This window comes from Echinops telfairi, unplaced genomic scaffold, assembly GCF_000313985.2.
Source record: "Echinops telfairi isolate 266 unplaced genomic scaffold, ASM31398v2 ScPeMD7_31;HRSCAF=116, whole genome shotgun sequence".
Lineage (NCBI taxonomy): Eukaryota > Metazoa > Chordata > Mammalia > Afrosoricida > Tenrecidae > Echinops > Echinops telfairi.
Window position 1 is genome coordinate 43568573 of NW_022103928.1, and position 27135 is coordinate 43595707.

General features: G+C 39.6%; 1 protein-coding gene across 1 annotated transcript in view; it reads left to right on the plus strand.

The window, feature by feature from the left end:
• Positions 1 to 9034: 9034 nt before the first annotated feature.
• XRCC2 (X-ray repair cross complementing 2) overlaps positions 9035 to 27135 on the plus strand; it is a 34151-nt gene continuing 16050 nt past the window's right edge. Inside the window, exon 1 of the mRNA XM_045290020.1 lies at positions 9035 to 9094. Coding sequence (XP_045145955.1) covers positions 9056 to 9094 — 39 coding nt within the window. The 5' untranslated portion in view covers positions 9035 to 9055. The remainder of the gene's footprint in view (positions 9095 to 27135) is intronic.

The window sequence follows — 27135 nt, forward strand, 5'->3', positions numbered from 1 at the left end:
TGTTGTTTCCATAGCACTAACATCAGTCAGTAGCAAAAGCTTGCTAGTGTGTGAGTAGACCATTCATGATCACAGAATTACCTGTAAAAGTCATCATTTAAATGCCATCTACTCTGCTTTTGCAACTTGCCTTGCTAAAACTCCGAAAGGTCCATCTTTGTCATGGGAAGAAGCACGTCTCCTGTATACTAAACTCATAAAGACAATTTCTTCTTAAAAGTTAAATGTTGACAATTTGTTCTGGTCTCAAATTTAGGTTTTTTCCCCTCCCTCTTTCATCTCTTTTTCTCCCTCTTTCATCTTTCTTTTCCTTTTGTTTGCTCCTTCCATCAGCTTTACTGTTTGTTTCAGGAAAGCCTATAGGGCCCCGAGAATACATGGAAGATGATCTTCACTGGGCTCAGGTTGGCTCCAGAACTCCAGGTTCTCTTCCTCAGGGGGCCTTTCCTTCACAAATTCCACTTGGGACACCAAGGAATGTCAAAGAACAAAGTGGGACTTCTGTTAAAGAGTTTACTGGAGAAAGAGAGTGATCCAAGACCAGGCAGCTCGTCATAAGAATTCACCAAAGTATTGCAGCAAAAGGAGGTTTTCACAGAGCTTTTAAATACAGAGGATTCAGAAGAAAATTATGATTGACTGACATTCTCACAGTAGTCCTTTCACAGTCACAAAACAATGGCAAGAGCCTTAAACATCCTTTTACTAATTATAAAGTTTGAATTATAAAACAGCTTAATCTATGGGTCATCCTGACTGAATGCTCTTCCTGTGAGCATGCTGAGTTAGGGGGAAGGATGGGATCATCAGTACCTTTCAGAATCATAATACACTTAAACCCCGACATTTTCATTTAATTCATATATTTATTTCCAAGACCATGTTTTAAAAATTTTTTTAATAAAAATATTAAAAACTGAATTTAAGATTTGTTTTATTTCCAAACACGTATCAAAGAATATAGTATTTCCCCTACTTCATGTTTTTGACACAATTTAGTTATCAATCAATATAATCAATCATTGATATATTTATATTTATTATCAATGTTAATCCTAACCATGTGATAAGTATAATTGTCAATTGCTTAAATGTAACATTTCTAAGTTCTATGCATACTAACAACAAAATTGTTTTTAAAAAATATTTCTACATCAAATTACAACATTATTAGTAACTGAACAGAAGACTTTAACATTTTTTTCTTTCTTGTTTTCCTTTATTTACTAGTTCATTTTCAAAAGTTATTGATAGAGGTTCACAAGTAGTAACTACTACAATTTGGCAGCTGAAATACGAGAAACCTGGACAAAATCAGTGACGATGAGAAGGCCAGCATCGATGAAGAGAACAGCACCTCTCCTATCACATGCAGATAAAATCATCCGATTCAAAGGGTCATTGTCATTGGGAAATATGGACAACTCTGACCAGAGCACAACAGAAGGTTCAAAAGGTAATTAGTATAAAGTTTTAGCATTCTAGAAATATTAATATATGTAAGCTGGCCTTATGGGGAAAAAAAGATTTGTGTTGTTATAACCAGCTACATAAATACTTTTGTAAAATATATTCAATTTCTGTTGAAACAGAGAAATGTCATAGATAAAAATGTGTAGAAAGTTATTTGAATGCCATCCCCTCTGAAAAAGGTATCTAATACAGGTCACACCCCTGGACCCCATAGTGGTGATCACAGCGTCAAGAAAATCATCAATGCACATGCAGACATTATTAAATTGCTATATATTCTGTTGTGGCTTTTTTCTTTTTCTTTTTTCTTATCCGGCCCGCCGGGTGTTTTTGCCACGTTTGTTCTTTTACTTTAAAATAAGATATGTGCTATCCTCATCAATGAGGGTGGCGCGTGATGGAGACCCAATGCCCATCTCTAGATAATTGGACATACCTTGCAGAGGGGTAGTGGGGAGATGAGTCACTTAGGGTACAGTATAGCAATAATGAAACCCACAACCTTCCTCTGGTTCTTAAACGCTTCCTCCCCCCAACTACCAGGACCCCAATATTGCCTTGCAGACCTGGTTAGACCAGATGATGCACAGCGGGACAGATGGGAATTAGAAACGCAGGGAATCTAGGACAGATGAACCTCTCAGGACCAGGGGTGACAGTGGCGATACCAGGAGGGAAAGGGGGTGAAGAAAGGGGGAATTGATCACAGGGAGCTACATATAACCTCCTCTCTGGGGGACGGGCAGCAGAAGGGTGGGTGAAGGGAGACGCCGGACAGTGTAATATAAGATACAATAATAATTTATAAATTATTAAGGGTGCATGGGGGAGAGGGGAGGAGGAAGGGAAGGAGAGGGGGGAAAAAAGGAAAATGAGCTGATTCCAGGAACCCAAGAGGCAAGCGAATTTTGGGAATAATGAGGGCAACAAATGTATAGATGTGTTTTATACAATTGATCTATGTATTGTGATGAATTGTATGAGCCCCAATAAATTGATTAAAAAAAAAAAAAAGATATGTGCAGTGCTGCTGTGGCTCTTTTCAACAACAGAAATAAATTACATAACAAAAAATGGTGAGTTGTGCCTATTTATTATTAAATTTTCTCTACTTCTTACTTTATTTAATCACTTCTTTATATCAGCATGAACTAATATTTCATATTTTGAGTTATATTTCAGTATTACTTCTTATTTTCGCTCAAATTATATTTCTGGTCTTTGGATGCTCTTTCAGGTGACTGACACCTGTGTACTTTCGGCACTCTCGGTCACTGTGGTTTGGGTTTTGTTTGTTTTTTTCATCACTGTGGATTTCTGTGTGTGTGTCTGTTTTTGCTAGGTTGGTTAGTTGGTTAAATATGTAAGTGCTTCTTTATTTTATAGCACTACCATTTGTCCCAACCGTCTTATATAGCTACTGCACTGTTCCTCGAATCACCGGTTTCTCCAAGGAACCCTGATGCATTTTATTGTAGAATGGACTTCGAAATCGAAAGTGGGGTGCAATGTGTTCACACACTGCCTTTTGGCTAGTTCTTTTAAGCTTTCTTAGGAGACAGCAAAGAAACAAATGTGGATAAACACATACATGTAAACATTTCTGTAAGCCATTCTTTTATAAGCTGACCTCAGCGGACTCATGCTGCACTGGTCCTTCTGTGTTTGGCTTACTTCACTTAGCATTATTTCCTCCAATTCTTCCCATGCGGGATGTGCTTCATGCGTGCATCACTGCTTTTTAGGGATGTATAGTACTCCATTGTATATATGTATCACAGTTTTTTAATCCACTCGTCTGTTGATGGAAATTTGGGTTGTTTCCAACTCCTTGCAATTGTGAACTGTGTCACAATGAACATTGGAGCACAGATGTCTGGCCGTGGTTTGTTTCTTGCCTCTTCTGGGTATATGCCCTGAGGGGGATTGCTGGGTCACATGGTAGCTCAATTTCCATCTGTTTTAGAAATCGCCAAATCGATTTCCACAGTGGCTGTACGTGAGAGTTCCTATCTCACCACAGCCCCTCCAACACTTGTTGCTTTCTTATTTCTTGAATTGGGCTATCTTTGAGGGTGTTAGGTGGTATCTCATAGTTGTTTTGATTTGCATTTCTCTTATGGCTAATGATCAGGAACATTTTCTCATATGTTTATTGGCCATTCGGATTTCAGACTGTGAAACTTCTGTTCAGATCCTTTGCCAACCTCCTCAGTGGGCAGATAGTTTTTCTCTTATTGTAAGCTTGCAAAGTATTGTAGATTTTAGTAATAAGGCCTTTGTCTGATGTGTCATTGCTAAAGAAGTTTTCCCAGTCAGTGGGCTCTCTTATTACTCTCTTGGTGAATTCTTTAGGTGTACATAGGTGTCTTATCTTCAGTATATCCCACTTGTCTATTTGTGACTCCTCTGTATTTATATCCTTCCCTATTTCTGATAGCCTATGTATTCCCTGTGCCAAGGTTGTCAGGTTTGTCCCAATTCCCTCATTAATGACTCTAATTGTTTGGGATGTGTAAGTCATTCTTGACTGTATTAAGCTAAACCTGAGTCATTGATGTCTCTGACTAATTCATTGCCTCATGGATCATCCTAGCCTCTTCCCATCGCTTATCTGTAAATTACCACCCAGCATGTGAGAATTCTGACTCTCACCATCTTTCATCCATTGTTAAAATTATTCAATTCAATTATGTACAGCAGCATCATAACTGTTAATGTGTGCCCCTATGCGAAACAACTTTATCAACTAGAGTACAGTGCTATGGCACGTTTCTTCTGCTTTTAGTCTTCCACATGGCCCTCATTTCTAAGTTACTTAGGTCAGCACCTTTCCTCCTCAGCAAGATTGTTTCATTCATATATATATATTAATCCAAGTACATTTTCCTGTCACAAGTTGTATTTGTTTCTAGGATCCCTCAAATGTCTAAATGATTAATTTAAATTTGCAAATACATGGGACTTCAAAACTTTGGTAGAACTTTTCCATTATCTTTTAATTCCATTTTCCACCAACTTTTTGAAACCTCAATATATTATGGCTTAATCTTTGCACTATAAAATTGTATGGATTTTGGCAAACACACACTATTATCTCTCCACCACTATAAATAGCATAAACAATAATTTCACTGTCCCCCAAATCCCATGTGCTTCACCTATTTAGCCCATTATCACCTCCCTCTGAACCCCATGGGTACTTTTATGCCCCTAAATTATGCAGCTTTTTCAGATGGACTTATTTTGCTTAGAAATACATATCCAAGGATCTTTCCTCCAGTTTTTCAAGGTTTGATAGGTGACCCATTTTTATTACGGAATAATATTTATATATTCATATTATTATATCATAGTTTATCTATTTGCCTACAAAGGGCATCCTAGTCACTTTTAATTTTTGTGAATATTAATAAAGTTGCTATAAACATTCTCATTCAATTATTTTTTAGAGACATGATCTTTCAAACCAGTTGAATAAATACATAGGACTATAATTGATGGATTATATACAAAATGATAGTTTTTTGCTGTTGTTATAATTGTTATGAACTCAAATTTATTCTCTCTCTATATTTTTTTTGTATATATCATGTTATTGGGGTCTTATAACAATCTATACATCAATTGTATCAAGTGCATTTGTACATATCCTGCCACAATTATTTTCAAAACATTTTCTTTCTACTTGAGCCGTTGGTATCAACTCCTTTTTCCCCCCTCCCCCCAACCTTCCATCCTTAATAAATTACATATTATTATTATTTTCTTTTTTTTTCCTCCTTAGCCCTCTATGGGCTTTTAAAAATGTTTTATTGGCTCACAATCCACGTATCATACAATTCAATAGTTCAATCATATCAAGAAGAATTATACAATCATTACCACAATCAATTTTAGAATGTTTTCTTCTTTCTTGTACTTATTGTGATTAGCTTTCCATTTCCCCCCTGACCATCCCTGCCATCCCCCCATAAACCATTAACCCAGTTTTTGTCTCTATAGATTCACCGATCCTGGATTTCATACACCAAAAACATGCAAACAACAAAGGAACAAAAAAGCTAGCAATAATAGCAAAATAAAATAGAGAAAAACCTCAATTGAAGAGAAAGCAGGAAATATTAAAAATGAAAACAATTTTACAAGGGGTCAAAAGGGATATTAAATGATAACGAGTTACATTTTAACCTAACTACATCTGCCATAATTCACTTTTCAATGCACTCCATGGGATAGCAAGGCTATTCACATCCCTGGTCTATGGTCAGAGGGAATTCATGAGAGGCTTAATCCATGTGTATTTCTCTTTCACTTCTTAAAAAAAACTGAAACAAGTTTTGAATCAAAAGGAACATCAAATATTGCATTTTAACCTAACCAGATCTCCTATAATTGGATCTTCAATGCTCTCTGTCGGATAAGGCTATTCACATCAACTATGGTCAGAGGCTAGTCACTGGGAGCTTAATCTATGTGTGGACCCTGCAAATGGATTTTGATCTTCTACTGTTGTCCATAGCCACCTGCAAACCCAGTGTTCACAATTTAAGCTTTGGATTACGTTATCTACAATCCTTGGATCACAGTGTGGTGTGCTTCTTTCACGTGGACTTAGTTGACGCCTCGCTTAGATGGCTGCCTTTTTGATGACACGTTTTTAAGGTGTTAATATTTCTGATAGCAGGGCAACATCTATTTTCTTCACCACATGTTGCCTTTAATCTTCATTGAAGCCCTCTATGGTTTTTAAATCTCACTAAATTAAATGGACACATTTTACATAATCTCACATATTAAAATTGGCATTACTTTGTCTACAATTGTTTTATTTTTATTTTTTTAATTAAATGATCATTTTATTAGGGGCTCATACAACTCATCACAATCTATACATACATCATTTGTGTCCAGCACATTAGTACATATGTTGACTTCATCATTCTCACAACACCCACTTTCCACTTGAGCCCTTGGTGTCATCTCATTTTTCCCTGTCCCTCCCCGCTCCTCCTTCCCCCCTTCCCCTGAACCCCTGATAATTTATAAATTATTATTATTTTATCATATCTTACCCCATTCAACGTTTCCTCACCCACTTCTCCGCTGTCTGTCCCCAGGGAGGAGGCCACATGTAGATCTTGTCCTCTGTTCCTCCTTTCTCCATCTCCTTCCCTCCACCCTCCCACCATCGCCACTCTCTCCACTGGTCCTGGAGGGTATATCTGTTCTGGGTTCACTGTATTTCCAGTTCCTATCTGTTCCAGTGCACATACTCTGGTCCAGCCGGATATGCAAGGCAGAATTGGGATCATGGTAGTGGGGTGGAGGAAGCATTTAAGAACTAGAAGAAAATTGCATATTTCATCGTTACTACACTGCACTCCGATTAGCTCCTCACCTCCCCGCAGCCCTTCTGCAAGGGGATGTCCAATTTCCCCAGGATGGGCCCTGGGTCCCCCCTCTGCACTCCCCCTCATTCACAATGTTATGATTTTTTTTTTTGGTCTTTGATGCCTGATACATGACCCCTTCGCCGCCTTGTCATCTTACAGGCTGGTGTGCTTCTTCCATGTGGGCTTTGTTGTTTCTCAGTTAGATGGCCCCTTGTTTATCTTCCAGCATGTGGGACCCCAGATTCTGTCTAATTTGACAGCTTGGCACCATCAGCTTTCTTCAACGCATTTGCTTATGTATCCACTTTGTCTTCAGCATTTGTGTCAGGGTAGGCTGGTGTCATATTATTATTATTTTCACATCTTACACAGTTCACTGTCTCCCTTCACCTATGTTTCTATTGTTTGTCACTCTGGGGGGGTATATGTCAATCATTGCGATTGGTTTCCTGCCCCTACCTCCCACCTCCCCCACCTATCCTTTACCCTCATGGCAGTGCTACTTCCATTACTGTTTCTGAGGAGTTTATCTGTCTTGGATTCCATGTGTCGAGAACTCTCATCTGTACCAGTGCACATGCTCCGGTCTATCTGGATTTGTAAGGTAGAACTGGGGTCATAATAGTGTGTGTGTGTGTGGGAAGCATTAAAGAACTAGAGGAATGTTGCGTTTCATTGGTGCTATGCTGCACCCTGGCTGACTTATACCTTCCTTGTGACCATTCTGTGAGGGGATATTCAATGGTCTACACACATGGGCTTTGGGTTTCCAAAGATGAGGCTGTCTGCTTCTGTAAAGAAGTATGAAGGCTTGGAACACTCTGCAGGGGCTCTGTGAATCAGAATCGCCTTAATGGCAGAGGATTTGGGGTATTTTTGGCTGGGTTGCTGACATTTTGTTGTCTTCCCAAGAGAAAGATGTGCTTTTGGAAGACATAGGGCATTGTAAGAGACTTTTATTTAGAAACTTTTAGGAGGAAGGAAACTTTACCGGCCACTTAGCTCCTGGCACCCCAATTCTACTCTGTCTTATAGGGTCGCTATGAGTCACGTCAAGTCAATGCCAGTGAGTCTTTTGATCATAAAAGTTCCCGAGCGCGGAAGATTCTTGGGAACGTCCATCTAGGTAGCAGAGGGTTGTGGGAAATGTAGTCCCAAGATGTTGCTTTGATTCCACGCCTGCTCTGTCCAAACCCCCACCTTCTTTCCCTTTCCCTGTCTCAGAAAATGCAATCCTGGATCAGACACACAGAACTTTATTACTCACAGCCCTAGCAGTAGTCAGAATATTAGCATTTTCCCACAATAATTACCCGATCCCCAATAAACACAGGGTGATGTGAAGAGAGTCTGATGTCTCTTGCTCAAGGAGTGCATTGAATTATAGGATTCAACTTAAATCCTAAACTTAAGAATGATGAAATATTTTATAATGTATAATAGGTCTGACTTTGCTCCTGAGAAAGGCACTATCTCTAACTTCCAAGGCTGTTCACGATAAAAACATCCTTTAAAAGGTCATCTGAAACAAAGGCATTCATCGAATCTGTTCGCACACATGCAGGTACATAAAGGTCCACTAGAGCATTCATTATTCTCTAATATGTATTAAAAAATACGTGTTGGATACATTCCCTAGAGCTAACAAGTAGGGAGACTTAGAACTTTTTTTTTTAAGTGCGTGCTTTTAGTTCCGATCACAGACACACAACATGACTTGAACTTTACAACAGACAATAAGACAAAATCATGAGTTGTTTTCTGGTCTCCAAAGGAGATCTAGACCAGGGACAGGTAAGCCTGACTTTCGCTTGAGCAAAGATGGGTTGCTCCCCGCGGCCAGCAGGAAGGCGCGCACCCGGCCTGCGCTGCACGGTAACGCTGCGTCTCCCGCCCGGGAGGGAGTGTCGCGCGCATGCTCGCTCGGGAGTGCCCGGGGCCCCAGCGTGGGTGTCCTGCGCGAGCTTGCTCTGGGAAACCCGCGGACCGAGGGCGGGTGTTTTGCGCAAGCTCAAGGCGCAGCTCCCGGGACCGCAGGGTGGGTGTCTTGCGCATGCCTTTTCCTGGGAAACGCGTAGGTCGAGTGCCGGTCTGCGCATGCTCGGAACCCGGCCTTTCTGACTGGCTGTGAGAGCCTCTGGGTCGATAAATGGCGGCGGCGGCGGGAAAGTTGAGCCTTCGGGGCAATGTGTAGTGATCGGCACAGGACAGAGTCTGGAACGGAGGTGAGCGCCGCTTGCGGGCAGGGGTGGGGAGGCGAGGGATGAGGAAAGGAGGTGGAGCGGGAGCGAGAAAGGCACGGTTTGAGGGCGAGTGGGGAGCCCCGGGGGTCCAGGGCGGCTGGAGAAGCGGGACCCCCTGCGGCCAGGCCGACCCTGCAGTGGGAGGTGGCGCGCGGCCGGCCGCGGCCGCTGGGCATCCCGGGCGCTGAGACTCTGGCTGGCGCGGCGTCTCGAAGGTGACGCCTCTCTGGTCCGCGGTTCCCCCGGGGCTCGCCTTTGTGCAAGAATTGATTTAGGCGTCGAACTGTACAGGTCTCTGGCACGTAGTTTGGTCAACCACTGCTGGTAGGTGAGAGGTGAAAACGGAGACGCCGAACGGAGGTCGAATTCAGCCGGGCATGTGAAGTTGAGAAAGGCTTTATTAAAGCAGGGAAAGAACTACTGGGCGGATTCGACGACCCAACGATCTGGGTCAGGGAAGTGGCGACTGGCAGTGAGGCGGGGGTGGGGTGGGGGGTCATATCTAGGGCTCGAGCTAAGGACGTCGGTGCTGATAAGAGCAAGGTGAAGCTTTTAGTGCTGCAGCTGCAGGCTTTGAGTCAGGAAGGGGCCTGTGAGTAAAGCATCTTGTTTTTCGCAGACTTGCTTCTTGGAATGCTGGGGGAAGGGGCTGTGTGGACCCTGCCCGGAGAGATAAGCTCCTTGGGATGCTGGAAGCAGGGGCTACAAAGTCCAGCAGGCCATCCGTCTTTCTGAGAGGTTGGGGGAAGGGGCTGCCCTGAAATAACTAGTAAGGAGGATTGGGTTAGAAATGAAGGTACAGGTTGTGAAAACATGCCATTCAATATTGGGCGTCCTGTTGTTCTGTTTGAACTACTCTCTTGATCTGTGGACAGGTTCCATATGAACACAATGAAGTATTCCGAAATCCCCACTGTTAGCAGTGTTATCCGTAGTTCGTTATGATCCACACAGTCGAATGCCTTTGCATAGTCAATAAAAGGCAAGTAACCATCTTTCTGGTATTCTCTGCTTTCAGCAAGATCCGTCAGATACCCCTTTTTCCACGCCTTTTGAATTGGACTTGAATTTTTGGCCAGCTCCTTGTTGATGTATTTCTGCAACTATTTTTTAATTACCTTCAGCAACATTACTTCTGTGCGGTATTGATATTGTTTGATAATTTCTACATTCTGTTTGGTCACCTGTCTTTTGGAATGAGTATAAATGACTATCTTCCCATCGGTTTGCCAGGTCTCTGCCTTCCACATTTTTTGACACAGATGAGTCAGGGCTTCCAACACTGCATCAGTTTATTGAACCGTTTTAAATGGTATTCTGTCAGTTCGTTGTCACCTATAGCTTAAGTGCAACTGGGACTTGATCATATGCTACCTCTTCAAATGGTTAAATGTCAACCAATTATTTTTGGTACCATGCTTGTATATTCCTTCCATTTTCTTTTGATGCTTCGTGTGTTCAATATTTTGCCTATAAAATCCTTCATTATTGCAATTTGAGGCTTGGACTTTTTCTTCAATTCTGTTAGCTTAAGATATGCCAAGATGAGCACGCTCTTGCCTTTTGGTTAACTAACTCCAAGCCTTTATACATTTCATTATGATATTTTACTCTGTTCCCTGAAGCTGGCTTTTGAAATTTTCTGTTCAGCTCTTTGACTTCATTGTTTCTTCCATTTGAATTTACGTTCAAGGTCAAATTTCAGTGTCACTTTGGTCTTTTCTTTCCTGTCTTTTTAATGGTCTTTTACTTCATGTATATGTACTATGCCCTTGATGTCACCTCACAACTCAACTACTCATTTGTGTCCATGGTGGCAAATAGTCATGAGTAGAACTCTAAATCCAGGAGGCATATGCTCAAGGTCATAGTTTGGTTTGTGTGCACTTGTTTTAATTTTCTTCTTCTAACTTGAACTGGCATGTGAGCCATGGATTATTCTACAATTAGCCCTTGTCTCTGTACTGACATTGTCTCTTTCCACAGAAAGAGTAAAATCCATGAATATAGTCATTGATGTTGTTGAAAAAGATACTTGCAATAAGTAATCTGTAGGCTTTGTGAACTTTTATCATGTAATCCTTTACTATAAAGCTATATTCCTCCCCCCAACTTTTATATTCTAGTCACTAGTATCAGTGCATCGTGCATGCGTGTTTGATCAGTTTCAGACTACAGAAGTTGGTGAAAATCTTTAGTTTCTTCATTTTTGCATTAGAGGTGGTTGCATAAACTTGAATGATAGTCATATTAACTAACCTTTTTGTAGGTGGATGGAATTATGTTTAATAATTATAACATTATACTTTGTTAGATCTTGAAATACTAATTCTGATCATGAATGTGAAGCCTTTCTATTCAATTTGCCTTTCCTAGCATAGTAGACAATATAATTATCTGCTTCAGAGTGGCCAATACCAAATCATTTCAGCTTATGAGTGAATTTCATACGAGTTGCATTTCATTTTTGCAACTTGTAATATTCCTACATTCATACGTTGTATATTTTACATCTTCATTATTAATGGATATCTGCAGCTGTTCTTGTTTTGAGTTATGCCCGTTTCATCTTTTTAATGGCTGCATAAATCTGTAGCAATAGCCCTTAATTCATTCCTGATATTGGCTATTTGTGTCTTCTCTTTTTATTTATGTCAGCTGTTCCAGAGGTTTATTTATCATATTACATTTCCCCCGAAATTCTTTGTTTCATTTGTTTTCAATCTCCTCATTTTCTTTTGTTTATTATGACCTTCCTTCTGTTTGCTTTTAGTTCTGTTGTATTTTTCTTTTATTTGTTGTGTTTTTTTTGTTTTGCAGTAGGAATTTAGATTATTGCTTATAGACCTTTGTGGTAGTTACATAATCTGTTGTCAATTTGAAAGGGTTAAGAGTGGAGGGGTGGAGTTTAGCCTGTCAATCAGGTCGCAGCTTGATGACCTCATTTGGAGGTGCAAAGGAGATTAATAGCTCACTGGAAGCTGGACACATGCTCACTCCCTGTGAGACATTTGCATTGACAAGACTCATGGAGCTACCTACAGCTCTGGAGCCAGAGGAGCCATTGGAGACCCAAGCCAGCGCTGAAATGCTTACACCACCACTGTATCCACAAGAACTTCCACCCACTGGCCTGTGGGGAAAAGCCCTTGTTAGCCTCCCGGTCAGGCAATCGCTGGGGACCGTGTATGGCTTCCCTATAAAGGTTTGCAAGACTCCAAAGTGGGGGCTCAGTCTCTTCATGTGAATCTGCTGAGTCACATGCCAGCCCAATGAAGTTCTTCCTTTTGTTATAACCCACCTGGCATTGGCAACTCCTTCAGAGCACCTCCAGCAACACGTTTATGTTACCTATTGGTCCAGTTTTGAAGGTTTTGGTCTTCCTTACATTGAATTGTAATCCATACCGAAGGCTACAATCCTTGATCTTCATCAACAAGTGTTTCAAGTCCTCCTCACTTTCAGCGAGCAAGGATGTGTCATCTGCATACCGCAGGTTAATAAGCCTTCCTCCAGTCCTGATACTTCATTCTTCATATAATTCAGCTTCTGTGATTTGCTCAGCATTCAGATTCAGTAAGTTTGGTGAGAGCTATAACCCTGACGCACACCTTTCCTGATTTTAAACCAGGTAGTATTCCCTTGTTCTGTTACAACTGCCTCTTGATCCAAATCTGAGTTCTGAATGAGCACAATGAAGTGTTCTGTAATCCCCATTCTTCTCAAGGTTATCCACAGTTTGTTAAAGTCCACAAAGTCGAATGCCTTTGCATAGTCAATAAAATGCAAGTAAACATCTTTTCTGGTATTCTCTGCTTTGAGCCAAGATCCATCTGAAATCAGCAATGATATCCCTTGTTCCACATCTTGTTCAGAATCCGGCCTGAACTTCTGACAGTTCCCTGTCACTAGTCTGCTATAAGTGTTGGATGATCTTCAGCAGAATTTTACTTGGATGCGATATCGATTATATCGTTTTATAGTTTGAGCATTCTCTTGGGTCACCTTTCTTTGTACTGGGCACAAATATGGATCGCTTCTGGTCTCTTGGCCAAGTAGCTGTCATTCAAATTTCCCGGCAGAGACAAGTGAGTGCTTCCAGTGCTTCTTCATTCATCTTGCTGAAACATTTCAATTCCTAGAGCCTTGGAACAGGATAAAATTGCCCCTGTAAGTTTCTGAGACGTGACCCTTTATGGGAGTAGAAAGATCTGTCTTATGTAAGCAAGGAAAATGAGGTCTCAGGAAAAATGAAGTTTAATGAAAAATAATAATCTTAGTCTAAGGAGGGCATCTTCTGGAGCACTCAATAAATTTATGTGGTTACACCTGAAATAGGCTGTCTAGTTCTCAGGTTATACACTGGAGGGACTTATCCACATTTCAGCTGTAGGTATTTGGGAGATCTCGCATTCAAAGGGAGGTGGGTGGATTTCTAACTTCGAATGGGAAGCAGCAAAAGTTTATCAAATTATAATGAATTCTAGTAGAATTGCAAGGTTTAAACAAAGGTAAACAAGAAAGGGCAACTTTCCTAATTGTGTGTGGATTAATCCGCCCCATTCCTCCTCCACAAGGATATCATACCTGCAAAGTAGCCCTACTCTTACAGTTTCTTTTGTCTTCAGCATTAGCATTTGTCTTTCCTTCCAACGTACTCAAGAATTTTTTGTTTTTTAAAAAAAACAACAAATAGAAAACTTCCTTGAATATTACATCCCCTCCTCCATTCCCATTTCTATACTATTCATCAGGCCAAGAGCTGTTTGTACCCATTGCTTTCGCTCTTTTTCTCTCCCATTGTAATTTGCCTGAAGTGTTGGGCTACCAACTGAAAGGCCATCCAGATCAAACCAACTCAACAGCTATTCCACAGGAGAGTGATGTAGTTATCTTACCGCCTCAGAATCCTAGGGAGCCATTCTATTCTGTCCTGTAGGGTTGCCATGATTCAGAATCCACCCTATGACCATGACTAATCTGGCTTCTAGCACTGTCCTTTCACTAATAGTGCTCTTGTCTAGATTATCAACAACCTCTGTGTTGCCAAGTGAAACCCTCACTGTGGTGTTCTCATCGTACTACTCTCTTACAGCTGCTTATGGACCTACCTGTCGGAGCACCGCAGAACCTGCAAGCACGATGTTGATAGGGAGAAAGACTGCGGCTAATCTACAACACATCTACTTCCTACTCTTAAAATGACCAGTTAGAACGGGAGATAAAGCCTCACGATCCTTGCCTCTAAGGAATATTCTAGCTGTACTTCTTCCAAGACAGATTTGGTCATTCTTTTGGCTGCCCACCGTACTTTCAGCCTTCTTCACCAGCACCATAATTCAAAAGCATCAGTTCCTTTTCAGATTTTCTTATTCAGAGCCCAACTTTTATATGTATATGAGGGGATTGAAAATACCATGGTTTGGGTAAGGAGTAGCAGATTTACCTACTGTAATACATCATTTGATCTCTTGACTGTTGTTTCCATGAGCACTGGTTATGGATTCAAGCAAGACGAAATCCTTGACAACTTCAATCTTTTCACTGTTTATCATTAGTTATCTATAGGTCCAGTTGAGAGAATTTTTCTTTACATTGAGTTGTAATGCATACTAGAAGTGTCAGGATGTATCAAAACAAACAAAACTATGGAGTGGTCAAGTGCTAATGACACTAGTGGTAATGGCAGTAGTGTAATTGAATTGGTTCAAACTCATGATGAAACACGGCCTCCTTCTGTGCCATCCTCACCATCAGGCCTGTGCTTGAGCCCATTTTTGTAGCCACTGTCAGTCCATCTTCTGCAGGGTTTTACCATTTTCACTGATCCTCTATTTTACCAGGCTCAATGTCCTTCTTCACGGACTGGCCCTTCCTGATGCCATGCCCTAAGTATGTGAGATAGCGTCTCAACATCGTTAATGCCAGGGAGCATTCTGGCTGTACTTCTGAATTTTTATGGTAGTTCATAGTACGTTCAGTGTTCTTTGGTAACATCATAACGCATACTGAGGGCTGCCATCTTTGATCTTCATTAGCACGTATGTCAAGTCCTTCTCATTTTCAGCAAACAAGGTGTGTCATCTGCATATGACAAGTTGTTAACAAGCCTCCAATCCTGATACCTCATTCTTCATATAATCTAGTTTCTCTGATTTTTTGCTCAGCATATACGCTGAATAACTAGTGAGAGGATACAACCCTGACACATTTTTCCTGATTTTAAACTACTCAAGATTCCCTTGTTCTATACACACAACTACTCCTTGGTCCATGTACAATTTTTGTGTGAGCACCATAGCCTGTTGTAGAATTCCCATTCCTCTTAAGGCTCTCCATAATTTGTTATGGTCCACACAGTCAAATGCCTCAGCATAGTGAATAAAACGCAAGTAAGCATCTTTCTGGTCTTCTCGGCTTTGAGCCAAGACCCATCTGATAGCAGCCATGATATCCCTTGTTCCACATCCTCTTATTCTGGCCTGAACCTCTGGCAGCTCCTTGTCAATATACTGCTTCGAATGTTGTTGGATCTTCTTCAGTTCTTAAGGAAGAACACGCTCCAAATATAATAAACTGAAAGAACTACAGAAAACATTCACGTCTCAAGTTGTAATATTGAAAGACTGGAGACAATACTGAATGAAAATATTGAATGATTCAGGAAACATCAAAAAAAGATGTAAAAGTTATATGAGTGAATTCAGGACTTGGACTTAAATGTAATCCTAATCTATGCACATTTTGTTCTTAGGACATGGCCCTACTCAATCCTTGCCCTCATGAAAAGGTCACTGAAGATATGGCTGCTGTAGCAAAATGTGAAGAAACTAGAGGGTGCCGGCTATCAGAAAAAAAGGGGGAGGGGCTCTTTAAAAATCTTGTTTTAAAGCAAACAGCCATCCAAGTGAGGTGTCAGCTAAGTCCACATGGAAGAAGCACACCAACCTGTCTGATCCAAAATTTGTAAGCATCAAAACCCAAATCTGAAGGAAAGAATGGAAAGAGTGTAAATTCTAAATACGCAGCTTGCAGAAGGTTTTGCATGACAGTTAAAGCCCAGAACCCATTTGCAGGGCCCCACATGGACTAAGCTTCTGGTTGATTGCCTCTGCCCATAATCCAGGGATGTGAATTGCCTTGCAAGAAGAGAGCATGGTAAAGTCAATTTTGGCAGGTGTACTTGGGTTAAAATGTAATACCTTATATATAATATGATCTGCCTTTTGATTCATTTCAAAATTTAATGTTTTATCCTTTCTTATCAATTGAGGTTTTTCTCTGTTATTGTCATTGGTTTTGTTTGTTTCTTGTTTGTGTTTTATATAATTTTCTGTATGGAAATCCAGGATAGGAAAATGTATACAGACAGTAACTGGATTAATTCCTAGGGGCATTGCCGGAGAGGTTGGTGGGAAATTGGCCACGGACAGCGATCAGTATGAGAAAGCAGAAAATGTTCTGAAATTGTGGTGATGATTGCATAACTCATTATGATTGAACTATTAAATTATATGAAATATGATTTATATATCAGAACTTTTTTAAAATATGGAAATAATACACAGAGTCACTGTACCCCCATCCCCCCAATTTAGTCGGCACAAAGTAACTTATGGTACTGAAAATTAAGGATCCTGATGATATCCTGTGAATGCTCATAGCCTTTTGGTCATAGAAGTTTGCATAGGTTTTCCTAACACGTGGAAATCTATTAAGTCATTTGAGGTTCTTTGTACTCTTCATCTTTCTCTCAATTCCATGTTTACCGTAAGTATAACAAGCTGCTGCAAAGTTTCCACTAAGTGAAAAGCACCTTGGAACTAGTGGCAAAGCAGGATAGATGTCTTCCCTTTTAAAAGTTTAGTCAGATGGAGGAAGCTTAACTGTAATATGTACTTATGTATAGTAATAGCTTCATGAAAGGATGCGGCCTTGAAGAATGCATAGAATTTTAATTCGTCCAATAATCTAGGCCTTAGGGGATTTAGACACTCCCCCACCCCTCCCCAAGTAATTGAGAGAAGAGGTTAAGGACATTCTAGGTAGAAGAAAAAATACACAAGAGATAGGAAGTAACAATAGCTATCACTTTTTAAAAAACTTTCATGAATTAGGTGATTTACTGAGCAAATTGATTTTTCATTCAACAATTCATATACATTAGTTCATGTCATTGATGGCAGTTGCCACATAACCTCACTCATCCCACTTTTCCCCGTTTCTCATGTCTATTCTTTCTACTTCTTCTGAGTTTTGTCCTTGGGTAAATAATGCCTTTTTTCCATCTGAAATGGTTGAGTCTAAGGAGTGTGAACCTCCCTAGTGTTGTTATTGTTCACTGTAGAGAATTATCTGTTGTTTGTCTGACCATTGAGTTGTGGGTGAGTTCAAGTCTAGGCCTGGAGGATGACCAAAGACCATTTAGTCTAAGGGATTCCACCTGTCTACATCTGACCAGTAAACCTGTGTCTTTTGCTTATTTGTCTTTATGATTGTGAGTTTTATTTAATAGCGTTATCACTTACAGGGTACTTTTTGTAGTGCCAGTACCATGGACAATGTCCTTTTTTCATTTCCTGAGTTGGTGTTAAGATAAACACAGAAGACAGGGGTTAAGTAATTTACCTAAATTTGCGTAGCTCTCAAGTGGTAGAGTTGGGATTTGAATTCAGGTAGTTTCTAAAGGTCAATTGCAATTTTTTTTTCTTGCTATCCTTCCATAATAGGAACAGTATGGATGATTATGAGAATTATTGAACTTGTAAAGTTAGGAATGATATTGGCAGCATGGTGGTAACCTTTAAAACCATTTCGGGATGTAAACGGGGAAATTTTTCCCATGTTTTTGTAAATAATTTTATTGGGGGCTCATACAACTCATCACAATCCATCCATCCATCCATCCATTGTGTCAAGCACATTCGGTCATTTGTTGCCATCATCATTCTCAAAACATTTCCTTTCTACTTGAGCCCTTGGTATCAGCTCCTCATTTTTCCCCCTCCGTCTCCCATCCACGAACCTTTGATAATTTATAAATTATTATTTGTTCCTGTCTTACACTGACTGATGTCTCCCTTTGCCCACTTTTCTGTTGTCCGCCCTCCTGGGAGAGGGTTATATGTAGATCCTTGTGATCTGTTCCCCCTCTTCCCACCTTCCTCTTCCCTTCCTGGTATCGCTACTCTCATTATTGGTCCTGAGGGGTTTATCTGTCCTGGATTCCCTGTGTTTTCAGCTCTTGTCTGTACCAGTGTACATTCTTTGGTCTCGTCGGATTTGTAAGGTAGAATTGGGTTCATGATAGTGGGGGGAGGAAAGAACTGGAGGAAAGTTGTATATTTCATCGTTGCTATACTGGCTCGTCTCCTCCCCGCAACCCTTCTGTAAGGGGATGTCCAGTTGCCTACAGATGGGCTTTAGGTCTCCACTCTGCACTTGCCCTCATTCACAATGATATGATTTTTTGTTCTTTGATACCTTATATCTGATCCTATTGACACCTCATGATCACACAGCCTGGTGTGCTTCTTCCATGTGGGCTTTATTGCTTCTGAGCTAGATGACTGCTTATTTATCTTCAAGCGTTTAAGACACCATACACTATATCTTTGATAGCTGTGCACCATCAGCTTTCGGCACCACATTTGCTTATGCACCCACTTTATCTTTAACGATCGTGTGGGGAAGACATTTTAAAAGTCTACTACCCTCTACTTTTCTTTGGATATCCATTTTTTATGTGATGGTCCCCAAAAACGCAAAACCAAAAATGACAAAAATGTTTTAAATTCTATTGTGTTTGTGATTGTACAATTCTTGAATATGTTTAAATCATTTAAATATATGGTATATGGATTATATGTCAAAACTGTAAAAAATCATAGAGGTCTAAATACAGGTTTGTACATATTAAGTTTATATACATATATATGATGATGGGGAAATAGATCTATGTGTTTATATTTATAGGTTTAGTATTAAGGTAGCAGGTGGACAGTGGGCCTCCACTCAAGTACTCCCTCAATGCAAGAACACTTTGTTCTATACACTGGCATTCCATGATGCTCACCTTCCTGACCCGATCACTGAAGACAAATGGGTGCATAAGCAAATGTGGTGAAGAAAGCTGATGGTGCCCCACTATAAAAAGATAAAGTGTCTGAGTTTTTAAAGGCTCGCAGGTAAATAAGCGGCCATCTAGTTTAGAAGCAACAAAGTCCACATGGAAGAAGCACACCAGCCTGTGTGATCACGAGGTGTCAAAGGGATCAGGTATCAGGCATCAAAGAACAAAAAATCATATCGTTGTGAATGAGGAGGAGTGCAGAGTGGGGACCCAAAGCCCATCTCTAGGCAAATCGAGATCCCCTTACAGAAGGGTCACGGGGAGGAGTCAGGTCAGTTAGGGTGCAGTGTAGCAACAGTGAAACATACAACTTTCCTCTAGTTTTTAAATGCTCCCCACCCCCACCCCCACCCCCACTATTGTCCCAATTCTACCTTAAAAATCCTGGTAGACCAGAGGATGTACACTAGTACAAATAGGAACTGGAAACACAGGGAATCCAGGACAGATGAACCCTTCAGGACCAGTGGTGAAAGTGGCAATACCAGGAGGGTGAAGGGAAGGTGGGGTAGAAAGCGGAAACCAATTATAAAGATCTTCATATAATCTCCTCCCTGGGGGACAGACAACAGAAAAGTGGGTGAAGAGAGATGTTGGACATTGTAAGACATGACAAAATAATAATAATTTATAAATTATCAAGGGTTCATGAGGAAGGGGCAGCAGGTAGGGAGGGGGAAAATGAGGACCAGATACCAAGGGCTCAAGTAGAAAACAAATGTTTTGAGAATGATGACGGCAACAAATGTACAAATGTGCTTGACACAATGGATGTATGTATGGATTATGATAAGAGTTGTATGAGTCCCTAATGAAATGATTTTTTTTAAACTGAAAAAAGTTCTTTAATCAAAACCAGAAACCAAACCCATTATCACTGAGTTAAATCTAACTTATAGCAACCTTATTTAGGGTTTATTAGCCTGTAAATCATAGGGTCCCAGACTTATTTGTCTACTGTCTCCCTTTCAGGAAAAAATTATTCAGCACCCCCCTGAAAATAATAAAAGCTTTTATACTAAGCCCACAATGCAGGATAGAGGATAGTTAACTGCTTTTGCAACCCTCTGGATAATTCCAGCATGCCTCAGGGATTTTAATCACCAGTATGGGAAACTTAATGTTGGCTGTAAAATTTTTCAGGAGACTGCCTCATCTTCTCTGATGTCACGGTACTTGCTTATTATTATTCTGCCTTTGGAAACAAAGTTGTTTCAGATGAGAAAATGTGAGGTTAGAAGACGTCTCTAATATACCTAACAATTTTCATTGGATTGCATATAAATGATCAAACTCGAATTTAGGCTAGCATAAATAAAATGTAGGTTTAAGTAGAGTCAGGGAGATAATATTCTTGTTTCAGAATCTGAGATACTTTAGCTCTAAGGATTTAGCGATGGAAAAAGAAGCTGAAGAACCTAGTCCTTCCCAGTATTTGTAACACACATTGTACAAGACATTGACTTCAATAAAGTATGACGAATTTAACAGGATCCTTATTCAACAGAATAAATCTGGAAAAAAAACAAACATCACTATAAAATTTAAAAAAACAAAAACCAGAATACATTTGAACATACTTAACTTACTCATATTCTTGGATAACTCCAACCTCGTGTTGGCATGCTTTCTATGACATCCATTACATTTCATAGCACCCATGAAAAATACTGGAATAGGTATGCACCCCTGGCCTTGCCATTTAGTGTAGGTTCTTGACTAAGTCACTTAACCTTTAGATCAGTAGAGATTATGGAAATTTCTTGTAGAAGAATCAATACAAGATCAGTCCAAAGGATTCACAGCCATCCTATAGGACAAGGTAGAACTGCCTCTGAGTTTCTAAGTATGTCAACTCTTTATTGAAGAGCCCTGGTGGTGTAGTGGTCGCCAGTTGGGCTGTGATCTGAAAGGTCAGTAGCTTGAATCCACCGCCACTCCTTGGGAGAAAGATGGGGCTTTCTACTCTAAACAGTTACAGTATTGGAAACCCACAGGGCAGTTCTATCCTGCCCTGTACAATCGCTGTGAGTCAGCATCAACTTGATGGCAGTGAGTTTTGTTTTTGTTAACCCTTTATGGGAGTAGAAAGCCCCGTCATTTTCCTGAGAGCAGCTGTAGCATCCTGTAGCATCCCAGCGTGGAACCACTGTACCCCTATGAGTCGGAATCTATTTGATGGCAGTGAGTTTGTTTTTGTTTGTTTGAGGTGGAGATTAAAAATGCCCCAAATGTCCAACTTTTCCAAAATGCTATACCATTCCATTTTCCCTGTGGTTAACCACTACTCCGCCTTCTTATATTCCATCTTGTCCCTGAATTTGGCAATTCACTGCAATGACTCAACAGAACTCATGAGCATTAAAGAAATGGCTTACATGGTTGTGGGTGTTAAGTCCCAGATCCAAAGTTGAATCTGGAGGTTCCTTCTCATCCATCAAACTGTGGAGGGTGGTGAAATCAGGACAGGTGATTGGCAACTCAAGTCCCTGGAGCCAGAGGTAAAGCAAGGCAAGCCAAATGCATGATCCAGAGCCAGAAGCCAATGATGTCCAAAAGTCAAAGCAGGTCTTTTTGCTTCTACCAACACTAAGGAAGGGAAGATTTTGATGGAGGTGTGGGTTTTGTCTTTTGCTGACCATATCCCACCAGGAAACAAAGACGACTTGAATCATACCCTCTACCCTTAAGTAAGGTGAAACTCAGAATATGTTCCACCTTAATCCTGTCTATTCGCTTAACAGAGCATTCCCTCCAAAACGGGGTTATAGCCCCAGGCATCATAGAGACTAAATTTACAATGCATCACAGAAGGGATTATAGAAAGAAGGGACATATTAAGGTATTGACTACATCTTAGGGACACTATCACTAGTTGTCTGGTAAGATGCCTTGAGGGAATATGAAGTATGAATGAAGAGCATTGAAAATCAGTGTAAGAGTACCATGAAAGGTTTTACTTTGTAATTTGATTCTAATACAATGTAGCATGGATCAAAACTATGCCCCCATTTATTCAACTGTACTATGGGGATGATGATAGGCTCTGGGTGTCACACCTGGATAAGCACTCCACTACTGGCTGAAAGGTTGGCAATTTGAACTCACCCAGAAGCACCTCAGAGGACAGGCTTGGTGATCTTCCAAAAGGTGGCAGCCTTAAAAATCCTATAGAGCAGTTTTTTGGTGTTTTTTGTTTTTTTTCCAAAGCTATGCATTTAATTTTTTAAACTAAAACAACCTTTTGACTTTCAAAGTACTGTCCATTACACTTAACTACATTTGTCAAATCTGATTGCATTCTTGGAAACGTTTCTTCAACCTCTTCTGGCTTTTTTTCCCCTTCACTTCTATGTCATCAAATCACTGTCCTTTTATGTTTTCAGTCCCTCTGCATTCACAGAAACAAAAAGAAGTCGCACAGAGTGAGGCCAGGTGAGTAAGGTGAACGAGGCAAGAGAGGCATACTGCTTTTTTGCCAAAAACTGGCACAATGAGATGGCTGCTTGAGCAGGTGCATTGTCGTGGTGGCAAAAATAGTCCCCCCATCTGCCACAAATCAGCCTTTTTTGTTCACACTGTTCCGCAATCTTTTCAGAACCTCTAAATAGAAAATCTGATCTGGTGGAACTCCAAATGCACTATGAGGCGGTTGGACGCCCAGATGTCATCAATCGACATTTCACCTCTTGAGAAAACCACTCTCGTATACTTCAGTTTTTCCCATAGCACCGTCCTTGTGGGCTGTATTCAACAGTTGTTTGTTTTTTAAAAAATCATTTTATTGGGGGCTCGAACAATTCTTATCACAATCCATACATACATCCATTGTGTCAAGCACATTTGTACATGTGTTGCCATCTATAGAGCAGTTTTACTGTCATATGGGACATTAAGAGTCTGTGTTAGATCCACAGCAACTCACAAAAAAAACCCAACAATACTGTTAATTTCAAAGTTTTGAGGAATAACTGAACTATAATTTGTAAAGTGTTTCAACAGAACCTAGCTCATAGAAGGTGCTAAGTAAGTTAATTATTGTTATTTGCTAATTATAACCTAATATACATCTTTCTTACCCATAAGATATATACTTGGAAGTTGTATCCAACTACTAATTATAGATCAAAGGGTATTTCTAGAAGTTCTCTAAATCTGCATATTTTAATCAATGTATAATGCATCTGAAATATGCTTCATAGTCCTGCCCAAACCTGCCATGAGTTTTCTCTGTGGTGGTGATGGTTTTTGTTAGAGAAAAGGTGATGCAGTGTTTTAACATTTTAGAAATATTTTGTTGGTTTTCTAGATGTCACTATAAATGTATATTCTGTATATAACTTGACAAAGTGTGCTAAATCTTATTAAAAATTAAACCTGTCTCTCAGAAGCACATGTTAGAATTGAACCTTCCTAGAAGTTGTTGGAGAATGGTTTGTTGTGCGTATTTTGCCAACATTGAAAAAGTTACATGAATAAGAATGTGTGCAGGGAAGAGGAAAATATTCTAACATCGATTCTGGTAAAGATTGCACAACTCTTCTGGATATGATTGAACTATTGAATTGTATGATATGTGGATGAAGTGCAATAAAACTATTAAACAAGAAAGAAAAATATTGAACCCCCCTCCTTTACAGTGACTCATGTATACTTCTATTGTAGCATCTACAATATTTTATTATACTTAAACATTTAAAAAAGCTTTTGGATCCTTCCCATTATATTCTTTGAGGACAGGTACTCTGTTATATCTGAATATCCCTTGTACCTACCCCTTTTGTAGACTATGTGGGAACTCCAATAATGGTGATGATGCAGAAAACATTTGGGGTTTTTCATGGTATTAGAGAAAGAATTAATAGGGATGTTTGAAAGAGACCAGATAATTATACAGATAAGACCTCAGAATGATTGGATTCTCAATTTAATAAGTCCAGAAGCTCACTTTAGTTCTTGAACTCAGTTTTTATCAGACTCAGTGATACCAACTCGGTTTGTGTAGCAAAGCAGACAAATTCTATCCAGGCTGCAAGAAGAGTCCAGGAAATCTTGGGTACTGGCTCTTATTAGTTTTCGCATTTGAAAAATAGGGTTAATATTAAAAGAGATTTGATGTACCGTATATACACATATATACTATATATATACCGTATATGTGTGTGTGTGTGTGTGTGTGTATATATAGTTTTTCAGCACGTTTTAATGCAGTTTTTGTGGTAAAATTAGGTTCCTCGGCTGATATTCGGGTTGGCTTATACTCGAGTATATACGGAATATACTGAGCATTTTACTCTGGTAATTGCACTACATACTTTATAAAAATATAAATATATATTTAAATATATGTTATGTGTAAATACATATGCTTTATATGTGTGTGTATATATATGTAGTTTGTACTGTAGTCACCAGAGTAAATGCTCAGTAAATGGTCGCTAGTGTTAGATGACTGTTATGAATGCAGAACCCAAACAAATGGAAAATCGACGAATTTACAATGATTGTTGAAACTGCCAAATAGACCAGAATTGTGTGTCCACTGTATTCTTTCTGGGTTAACGAAGTTAGCCTCAGTGTTAATTTTCCCTAAGAGGATTAACTGTCAATATCAAGCAGAATTTAGTTGGGTTCCTTTTACCCCGAACACTTAAAAAACATTTCTTTGTCCTTCTGAGCCTTCAGGCTGACTATATCTTTCTTCTTTTAACACATTCTCCAAATCTAGATAACGTCTTTAATTACAATTCTCTATTATGGTCAGTCTATTCTATTCAGAATTTTAGGGTATTTTCTGCAGGTGGTTTATAAGATAACTAATTAAATTACTTTCATAAATTTTTATTTTTCATTATAAGTTTAAATCTAAAAGTAAATATTTTATCAAATACTATGTGGAAAATACTTTCACCCCCTCTGTTCTGGGTGAACTCATTGTGGAACACTGGTTTAAATATTCTCAATGGTGAAAAATGTCCAACTTTGACCATCAATTTGATTTTTAAATAATAGTGGAACATCAGATCCAAGATGAATAACTAAGAGGAATAGATATCATGCTTGTTAAAAAAAAGTTATTTTGAGAAAATTATAATAGTTTATTAAGTACTGTTTTACAAGAAATTCTCAGAAGGGAGGATTATAAAATGTTTTGAGTAATGACATTAAGAATAAACAATTGGAGCTGCCAAAATTTTAATCCAGGTTCAGAAGAGGACATGAAATAAGAGCTATCAGTGCTGATATCAGATGGATTTTGGATGAAAGCACATTATACCAGAAAGGTGTTTACCTGTGTTTTATTGACTGTGCACAGGCATTTAACTTTGTGGATCATAGAAAATTATGTATAATATTGCAGAGAATGGAAATTTCAGAACACTTCATTTGCTTATATGGAACTGTGCATTGACAACAAAGGAGTGGCTCAATTAAAACAAGGAATACTGCCTGATTTAAATCAGGAAAGGTGTGTGTCAGGGTTGTATCCATACTTAACTCTATATGCTGAGCATATAATACAAGAAGCTCGACTGTGAAAAAAGAATACGTATCAGAATTAGAGAAATCTTTATTAACCTGTGATATGCAGATGACACAACCTTGTTTCTGAAAGTGTGGAGGACTTGAAACACTTGCTGATGAAAAGCCAAGAACTATGACCTTCAGTCCAGATTGCAACTCAATGTTAAGAAAACAAAAATCCTCACAACTGGACCATAGACAACATCATGAAAAACTGAAAAGATTGGAGTTAACAGGGATTTAATTTTATTTGGATCTACAATCATCACTCATGGAAACATCAGTCAAGAAATCAAACAACTAATTGCTTTGGACAAATTTGTACAAGACCACTTAAAATGTTAATGAACAATTATGTTAATTTGATTACTAATGTATATGTATGGTATTTTGAGCTTCCTCATACATGTGAAACCTGCACAATGATAAAGGAAGACTGCAGAAGAATTGATACATTTAAAGTATGGTGCTGACAAAGCTTATTGAAAGTACTAAGGACTGCCGTAAGAAGAAATAATAAGTAGTTCGAGAATGCTCCTTCGAAGCAAGGATCCCAAGATGGGCAAGTTCACAGGCAAGACTAGTCCTTGGAAAAAGACATCATGCTTGCTAAAGTAGAAAGGGACAGTGTTGAAGAAGACTTTTTGTGAGATATTAACAATGGCTGCAACAGTAGCCTAAAATAGAACAATTGTGAGAGTGGCATGCGCCAGACAGTGTTTCCATCTATTGTACACAAGGTTGCTATGAGCCAGAATTGTGTAACAGCAACAAGACTATAGTGCTTCCTTTATGCCAAGCACTCTTTTGTTTAATCATTTTATTGGGGGCTCATACAGCTCTTATCACAATACTAAATCACAATACATTTGTACATTTGTTGCCATCATCATTCTCAAAACATTTTCTTTATATTTGAGCCCTTGTTATCATCTCATTTCCCCCCTCCCCCTCCCATACGAACCCTTGGTAATTTATAAATTATTATTTTTTCACTTCTTACACTGACCGGTGTCTCCCTTCGCCCACTTTTCTGTTGTCCGTCCCCCTGGGAGGGGGGTTATAAGTAGATCATTGTGATCTAGTTCCCTTTTCTCCTTCCACCTTCCCCTTCCCCTCCTGGTATGGCTACTCTCATTGTTGGTCCTGAAGGGTTTATCTGTCCTGAATTCCTTGTGTTTCCAGCTCTTATCTGTACCTGTGTACATGCTCTCGTCTAGCCAGATTTGTAAGGTAGAATTGGGGTCATGACAGTGTGTGTGTGTGTGTGTGTGGCGGAGGGTGGGGATGGGGAGGGCATTAAAGAACTAGAGGAAAGTTGTATGCTTCATTGTTGCTACACTGCACCCTGACTAGCTTTTCTCCT